Source organism: Lactuca virosa, chromosome 1, assembly GCF_052849685.1.
Source record: "Lactuca virosa cultivar CGN04683 chromosome 1, Lactuca_virosa_CGN04683_v6, whole genome shotgun sequence".
Lineage (NCBI taxonomy): Eukaryota > Viridiplantae > Streptophyta > Magnoliopsida > Asterales > Asteraceae > Lactuca > Lactuca virosa.
In genome coordinates, this window is record NC_136426.1 from 57,378,389 (window position 1) to 57,387,259 (window position 8,871).

General features: G+C 33.0%; 1 protein-coding gene across 2 annotated transcripts; it reads right to left on the reverse strand.

Moving 5' to 3' along the window:
• Positions 1-673: 673 nt before the first annotated feature.
• LOC145133178 (serine/threonine-protein kinase BLUS1-like) lies at positions 674-8,466 on the reverse strand. Of its 2 annotated transcripts, none has more exons than XM_079068146.1 (20): positions 7,730-8,466; positions 6,544-6,798; positions 6,331-6,455; positions 6,168-6,212; positions 5,961-6,042; positions 5,538-5,606; positions 5,283-5,453; positions 5,119-5,184; positions 4,325-4,393; positions 4,069-4,203; positions 3,943-3,986; positions 3,202-3,369; positions 3,008-3,114; positions 2,805-2,899; positions 2,696-2,737; positions 2,529-2,594; positions 2,361-2,432; positions 1,301-1,362; positions 1,142-1,193; positions 674-1,030 (listed from the first exon to the last, which is right to left on the reverse strand). In XM_079068146.1, the coding sequence occupies exons 1-20, from the start codon at positions 7,886-7,888 to the stop codon at positions 1,025-1,027; spliced, it is 1,890 nt and encodes a 629-aa protein (XP_078924272.1). In that variant the 5' UTR covers positions 7,889-8,466; the 3' UTR covers positions 674-1,024. The 2 variants fall into 2 exon arrangements, with proteins under 2 accessions (XP_078924272.1, XP_078924331.1); XM_079068205.1 differs by having other exon boundaries at positions 2,535-2,594; positions 7,730-8,465.
• Between the last annotated feature and the right edge of the window lie 405 nt (positions 8,467-8,871).

Sequence of the window (8,871 nt, forward strand, 5' to 3'; positions counted from 1 at the left end):
AAGCAGATGGATGGGGTTACGGTGGATGTCACATCATCAAATACAATGTCACATCAGCATCTAAAGTGTTTAAGTGTAGCTTGTGGTCATGAAATAGGCCACGTCATCTTCAATAGCATGGCCTTCATTAACATGTCATTGCTTACATTAGTATATGAATCCACGACCTTTTTGTTCGTAACTCACATCTTGTTAGCCAAATGTGTTAGTCCCAACTTGTAAAAGATGTTTGGGATTGCTTATGTGAAATGTTTATTCACTTTTAACACAGATAGACAATCATCGATTACTTTTTGATAAATTATTTCTTTTTTAGTTTTGGTATCAAAGACACTCGTTAATGGGTTTTTGACAGCATGCTTCCTGTTTTTGATAAATTATTTCTTTTTTAGTTTTGTTATCAACCACACTCATTAATGGGTTTTGACAACATGTTTCCTCTTTACTTATCGACTTAAATAATGAGTTATTGATTGATTATTTTATATTTACAAGTAGAAATGGACTTCACCAAACACAAAAATAACTTATCATTATCATGTTATTACGTTTGGGTACCAAACACGAAATAATTTTTTTAAATTCCATTTTGACACCAAATAATCTAATAGGCCCTTAAAAAGCATAAGTTGTTTCAAATAAGCAATCCCAATCACCCTCTTAATATACAATATACACATAAACTGATAATTCATAATTCTATGCCAATTAGGTCGTTAACTACATCAATATACTTTTAACTTTTATGTTAATAAATCCAAATAACCGAGCTCCCATGTTTAACAACCTAACTAACTAGAAAATAGTGTGTTACCAAATCAATAAAAAAAAATGAAACAGTTGGCTCTTAAAAGAAGTTAAGCTTCAAATCAGAAGGGGGAAAAACATAAAGTATTCCACAGCGAATAATAACTAAAATTACGTATATGTGCATGTTGACCAATATGAACCTTTTTATTTGGTACGCAATCTCGGATGAAAAAAGCTCCGTGTGATTAGGTGGCGATTGAAGATTTGAAAAAACTCATGCCTGTGAACAACTTGCTAAAAGTTAGCATGCGGAATGGTATATCTAGCTATCATATTTATTTTAATTTAATATTTAGGGAATAAAAACTAGATGAGGGATAAACTTTCTAACATGGGAATTTCCAGCTTTGTATTTCTGGAGCTCCTCCTGTGCACATAAGAGCCTACATGCAGAAAAAAATATATATGTGGGATGTTATAATTAGATCCATGTTAATTATTACCTACCAACCAACCAAAAGCAGGTGTATTGTATGTATGTGTCTACTACCTCCGTTGTAATTCACTTATTTCGTTAAGTAATTCCTTTTCCCTGTCATCCACTGCATCAAGCTGCAAATTAATCATTGCGTTATCAATCTAATGAAAGAAAATATAAAAATATAAAAATTCATATTCAAGATACTTTTACTAATCTATTTACAATTTTAATTTTAATTTAATATATCAATGTAATAAACTAATTTAAAATAATAAATATGTTTTTATTTTAGCAAAAAATGAGACCTGCATTTGATGACATAGCATTGGAAAAAGACTTGAAAAAGTTGAAAGAGAATTGGATTAATATTAAGATGTATAAAAATTAGAAGTGTTGGTGGAGTGTCATTGATATCGTTGGGCCAAGTAATAGACCCAAAATTAGGCCTTATTATGATGAGCTGGAACAAGAGTCCATGATGGGACTGATTTTGGACCTACCACCTCCAGGCTCGAGGCCTCAAGTAATGTTACAGTTTAGTTATTTAGATTTTAGATTAATTAATAAAATAGACAACAGTACTATTTTCCATAATCATATAAGCTAATTATTGTATTTCTATAATTATAATAGGTCACAATCGTACTTTAATAATTAAGCAACTGTATAAGTAGGGATCGAGTATTATGACTGATTAAACGTCATTAGGCAGACGGTTGCCTCTTGAAAGGCGAAAGCTTACCCAATTTTGTATTATATATATTTTTTGAATTTCCTTTATTTTCAATAAAAAAGATAATAGCAGCCAAAATCTTGTTGGCTTTCACCGGATCTCAAGATAATGCATCTACCTTTTCTTATTATATGTATTATCTATAACCTTGTATTTCCTTTTCTGGAATAGATCCTAGAGGTAAAGCAAATATACATTATACAGTTTAGGATTAATAGCCATGCCTATTGCCTACCAAAGATCAAAGTATTTATTTTCAAATTTCTAATGGCATCTGAGCAATTCCCTATGATATGATGCTTGCATATAACACTATGCCAGAAAATAAACGTAAAAAATGAAATGCATCAAAGCAACAAGTAGGGAAAAAAAAAGTTGATTGGGAGAGAAACATACCTTGGATTTCTCTAGTCTAGTGATGTCATCAGCAGAGACTGAGAGTGGCTTCGTGGAACTCAAAATGCCATTCTGAAAGGAGTGAGTGACATGACATGACATGTAAACATTTGTTTTTTCCTTTCAAACAAATAAAAAACTTGATAAAACTACTACATGGTTACTGACAGATACCCTTTGATCTGTAGCATCACCCTGCATCGATGTAGGACCATTGGGATGTTCGATTATTATCTACACAAATGAGATAAATAATTGATGTTATAAACATCTATTTCCATGTAAAAAGGTTTTACATGATTCTGCTAAAATAATAGAAAAAAGAGTATTAATACCCTCATGCTCGGACTCTTTAGCATTCCAGGAGAAGAAACCACCTAACAATGAAATAGTGGTCGTTAGTTACACATGCCAACTTAAAAAAAAAAAAAAAAAAAAAATTACCTTATCATTGTCAGCATTCTCAGAGGTAACTTTAAAACGCCCTTTCTGTTGAACAACTGGGCACTTTGCTTTCTCATCTTGTTCATCATTAGTTACTGTTCCACCAATATTGTTAATAAACAAATTACGATTTCCTTAATGAATGAAATAAGCTTAATAACCAAGCTGTTGAGTGTGATTAAATTAACAAATTGAAAACTCACATGTTGTTTTTGAAGAAACTTTGGAGATTGACTCAGATGTCAACCCATCTGCTATTTGGAGTGAATGGGATCCATTGCAGTTAGCAGTCTGACCTTGTAACTTGCCCCTGAAATTTTCATAAAATAATTATCAGGGGTGAAATAGGTCACGATATATATAAGCTGATGTCATCTAAGTGAAACATCATATATACCCATCCATTGCAGCAATGCATCCAGATGAAGCTACTCGCTTTTGAGAAAGAGATGCAACGCCATTTAAGGCTTTTCCACTAAAATCTGAGTTGATATTAAGAGAACAAGTCCGCAATGTCACATGTCCATTGGAAGAACTAGCAATATCTCCAGACTCGCATTTGCCCCTGAACAGTTAGGTGTAAGGCCATTGAAATTGAAATGATACATATATAAAAAATAAAAATAAAAAAAAATAAAAAAAAAAGCGCAAATTGCAGGAAATAGTAATATACTTTGCTCTTTCTACTAATATAGACAATGTACTTTATTTTTTACTCATCATTGACATGCGCTTACATGTTTTAACCCATAATAACAACATACTTGGATCTTTTACAGATAATAGCAATATGTAAACCCAAAATAGCCATGTACTTATATTTCCTTACCCCTAATAGCAATGTACTTTTGAATTACTTTTTTTTAACAGCACTAAGAAATTACTTACACGTAATAGCAATCTACTTACATTTCTTTACAAATAATAGCAATACATAAAATGAAACTGGTAAGTATTTTACAAGCTTCAGGTTCTATATTGCTATTAGCAGTAGAGAAATGTAAGTACATTGCTATTATGGGTAAAAGATGTTAAGTATGTTGCCATTAGGGATAAAAAATGAAGTACATTGCACATTTTTGTAGGGAGAGGTATATTGATATTGAAAATGGTATTGATTAAACTGAAGTCGACTTACATAGAAGATGATGCAATAGAGTTGACAAATGGAACAGATCCTGCCTGCAATATGTTGAATCTTTATTATAAAAAGTAGACTAAAGCATAGAATTTATCCATCAGAGTCAAAAGGAAAATGACATACTACATCAGTAGATGTGAAAGCCCTGCTCATGTATGACAATTGATGCTGAAGTTCCCTTTCACCTGCACCAGTCCCATTGAAAGAAATCGATTTCTCTAATTGGTCTTTGTCAGGTATAGGATCCTCATCCTGGATCTAATTACATAAAGAAAATCGCATCATTGAATTGTTTGGAGGAATTACTTAAGGTTTTTTTGAGTTACATGAAGAATAGTGCTGAGAATGTTCATCAGAAAATAAATATTAAGTACCATACCAAGGAAGCTTGAACTTTCATATCTTCAAGATCGAAGTTCCAACCACTAATCCCTCTTTTATATTCGTTCTAGAAACAAGGTACAAAGAACAATCAGAAACCAAAAGTAATAAACACTAATAAAAATAACTAGGTGGCGGTTAGTATGACAGAATTGAAGATGGAATGGAATGGTTCATTCCATTGAAATAATAAAATCTGTGTGTTTTGGAATAGAATGGACCATTCCTGAAAGAATACGATTCCTTTTATTTTGTTACTTTCCTTCCTTAGGCATGATGGAATGGAAAGAAAAATCGTAATATAACCCATTTTTATTTATAAATTTTTAATGACAAATCTTTTTTCCAAAAATTCATGATTTTAACTAAAATATAATTCTATTTTTATAAAGATAACTAGAAAATACTTTATTATTATAATCTTATTTGGGTTTTAATGAGCTTTTATTATGTTTAAATTATTAGTTTTATAAATAACAGATTACATAATCACAGTCAAATTATATATAGAATAGTTTTATAACTATGCCTTCTATTTACATATAATATAAAAAAAAAGTCATAAGTATTCATTCCATTCCTACAGGTGAACCAAACATGATCATTGAATATAATGACACATTCCATTATCTTGTTTATTCCATTCCTTCATCACTCTATTCCATCCAACCAAACAAACCCTTATTTCATAAGTTATAAGACATCATGTAGCAACTATCATCCCATAGTACAAGAAAAAAATAAAAAACCACATCAACCACAAAGCAAAAATATGATTGAACATGAACATACCTGTGACATTTCCTCCTTTTGTCCATCGGGTATTTTCTTTTGAACAAGCATATCTTCTTCTTTTCTCTATTATTCCAAAAGAAAATGATATTATTGAGATTGTAAGTAGAGTAGAAATAAGAGATATGACTTTGATAAACTCAAAAGAAAAATAATGGAGGAACCTTCAATGCTTGAAGGCGATCACCAAGTGTTGGCAGCCCTTCCAGCAGCTTACGTGCTATAAAATCATTAGTTCTGGCTTGTCTGAAAAAAGAATGCTTCAGAAGCTTCTTTGCAGAAGGACGTTTTGAAGGATCTTTAACAAGACAACTCGCAATCATCTGCTTAAAAGACTTCAGACAGAGAAAAGACAACACAAGTATGAGATGAATCATGAGGTGATGATATAGTGGTAAAGAAAAAACAAATTAAATTACCTTAGAAAACTTTTTGTCCCTCTCATAATCAAGACCAGGAGGTGCATTTTGCAAGGTCATGAGCAAAACCTGTCATGTTACAGGTATTTAAAGTTATGATTATGTAGGCCCCAATTGTTACACAAGACAAAACAGAACAGGTTGTATTGTGTTTTGGACTGGGACTGGTGTCAATGGGACAAAAATTGCAATTTTTTATCCAACCTAAAGTGGAACATGGTGGGTTAGAGACTAGCTATCAATCTCTCATTTGTGAAAAAGACATGAGTACCCTCTTCATCCTCATCATCCGAAAATAGCCCTCGAAAGTTTGTCCAGTTCAGTTTGGTAAAACACAGCCTAATTTTAGAATAACCTGACTTGGCAAGTCCCAATCAATGGCATAAAAAGGTAAAAAGATATGAAAATGCAAGATGGATGCACCTTCATTGGGGGATATTTTGAGAAAGGAGCATGCCCATGAGCAAGCTCAAGAGCCGTTATACCAAACGACCAGATATCAGCCCTGCAATCATATATAAAAATCAACTTTTCCACTACTTTGACCTTGATAACAGAAGGGAAACCTTCAATGTACTTTTGTATCTTATCTTACTAGATAATATATGAAAATAGATGAAATCAACTTACTTGAAGTCATAGCCATGCAATTGTTCCATAACCTCAGGTGCCATCCTAAAAAACATATAAAACCATAGTAAGTATATTAAGCCTCCATTGTTCCTAATGATGTCGGGTCAAATATGAACAATGCAACTCATGATATAAAATTTATGCAAGTTTTAAAAAATACCAGCAAGGTGTCCCAACAAATGTGTTCCTTAATCGTTGTCTATCACCAGAATCAAATAAGCAAGCAGAAACACCAAGATCTCCCAGCTTGATTGCACCAGTATCACAAATCAGAATGTTTCCAGCCTGTTAATACAACAAAAGAATCACCCACAAAAGAAAATTAATTACAAAACCAGCTAATAGATATGATTAAGGTGAAATAGAAACTCACTTTAACATCTCGATGAATGTGGCCATGATGGTGAAGATACTCCAATGCCTTTAATGTCTCACGCAGTATAGTTGCAATAACAACTTCCTCAAAACCCTCAGGATGGCAAGACTTCAGTATATGGAGGCAGGATCCACCAGGCATGAAAGGCATGACCACCCATAGGTTATGGTCATTTACAAAGGAACAATGTGATTTAAGAACATTTGGATGATCAACCAGGATCATTGTCTGAGCTTCACGTGATATATTGTTCTGACAAGATATTAACAAATGAGCAATGAAACAAATATAGTTTATCAGTTAAACATAAATTAGGTGCCTCAAAAGTCATAGGCCAATTTGCTACAAATTTAAGGTGCAATCAAGAGTTCATCAAATATCAGTTAAAGCAAATTTAGAGGTCCATGACACTTGAGCAATGTAGGTATGCACTTACCAACAGGGCTTCTTCTTTGTTGTTTATGTTGGAATTTCTCCTTTTTCTGTTATTTTATATCATCAAATCATGAGCCAACCGAAGTATGTTTTAAAAATTATTTGTAGAATCATGTTTTCAGTTAGTAGGATTGTAAAATGTATTTCTAAACTAGTAGTGACATCCAACCATGTTACAATTTTGACAAATTAGAATAAAATAACAGAACCACCAGGGGGGGAAAACACTGTAGGCTATGAGTTTCAAACTCTCTCCCCCTCAATAATCGAAATTCCTAGCCTATCAATTCTCCATAAAGTATTCTCATTGATCATAAAATGAAGATAAATAACTTCCTGAAGCATGTATTTTGATTGCCATGGTAAAAGATAATTCAACTAAAGTTCAAAACGAAAATCAGAATTTTAGTATATCTTTTAAATAACTATCAAAAGTAATCTCTCAATAACTTAGTGATAGAAGCCAGAGAGGGATACACTAAATTCATAAGCCTAATCTACAAACCCTCAAACTCATCAAGGTGGTCTTGCAGATATTACTGCAGAGTCCAATTCAGCTAATCACGACCATCTGTATGCCAAAGAAAACTAGGTAACGACTAGCAACTCCGTTAAATGGAATTTGATTCTACTGTCAGATCGTCTAAATCAGATTTTAGGCTCATTGGACTAAATATAAGAAGAAATCATCAGAAGAACAATATGTATCGTGCAAAACAGAATATAAAAACGAAGGAACTGAATTTACCAAATCGCTGTTGCTACGTTCAAAATCAAGCACCTTAACTGCAACAATCTCCTTGTTCGGGATGCACATGGCTCGAAAAACCGAGGCACTGACACCTTGCCCTATTTCCTCATACAGCTCATAGTGCTCTGCTCCGACTGGATACTTCTTCTTCTCCATTTGAACCAACCAACCGCTAATCAAATAATTATTATATAAAAAAGTCCTATTGAACGTCAAACACCACGGTGATACAGCTCTCAGGAGATCGTCGAATCGAAATACTACAATACTTTCAAAAACGGAAAAAAAAATTATCCAGACGCGTAAACGTCGAGAAGACTAAAGAAGAATGAGGAGTGAGAGATCAATTTTACGTAGAAGAACGGAAAGGCTCACAGGATTTGACTTTGGGGGCATTATTGATCGTATATCAATAACTGCAAAATCAAGCGATGAGAAATCGTGACGTATATATGAGTGAATAAAAAGGAAAGTTTTGAAATGGCGATGACGGTGATGAAGACGGCGGCGGCGGCGAGTTCAAGGTGTTGTACGTTTCACCGTGACGGAGGAACGGAGGAGAGATTTAGAGAGAGAAAACGGGCCTATAGGATCGCCGCACGTACAGGAAAGTAACGATTTACAAATGAAATTAGAATTGCAATTGCATGCTGGTATCCCGCCGCTTGTTATGTATTCTTAATTGTTATGTGATGACTACGACTCTGTGTGTGTGTGTGTTGGACTTGGATTCTAATTCCAATTGTGCTTCCCACAATAACAACAACGCGAGCCCATCACGATAAATTTTATTTTATCTTTTTCATATTTTATTCATGGACAAATAGAAACTTTTCTTTTGGAGCATTATTTTGATTATAATTTTATAGTCAATTAAAAATTTGGTTATCAGAGTAATATTCTTCTTCTTGTTTTTTTTAGGGAACCGAAGAAATATTGTTAATTATATTCGTGTTTTCAAGTGAAAATAAATCGAAGAGAAATCGATTATTTTTATGTTAATCGGTTCACGCAAAATAAATGGAATTTCATAACTTATAATTATGTCCATCTTATTATTATAGAGTTGTCATTATCTTTCCAAAAGTGAAAGAAAAATTCATGAATAGAAGATGATGAACATCTTCCTCACATTCTGC

Excerpts from the sequence above, each read along its gene's own strand:
- LOC145133178 (XM_079068146.1), bottom strand. The coding sequence starts at position 7,888 with ATGGAGAAGAAGAAGTATCCAGTCGGAGCAGAGCACTATGAGCTGTAT. Across the intron at positions 5,454-5,537 it reads GGGACAAAAAGTTTTCTAAG|TCTTTTAAGCAGATGATTGC; the intron begins GTAATTTAATTT and ends CTCTGTCTGAAG. Across the intron at positions 4,394-5,118 it reads AAAAGGAGGAAATGTCACAG|AACGAATATAAAAGAGGGAT; the intron begins GTATGTTCATGT and ends CCTTGTTTCTAG.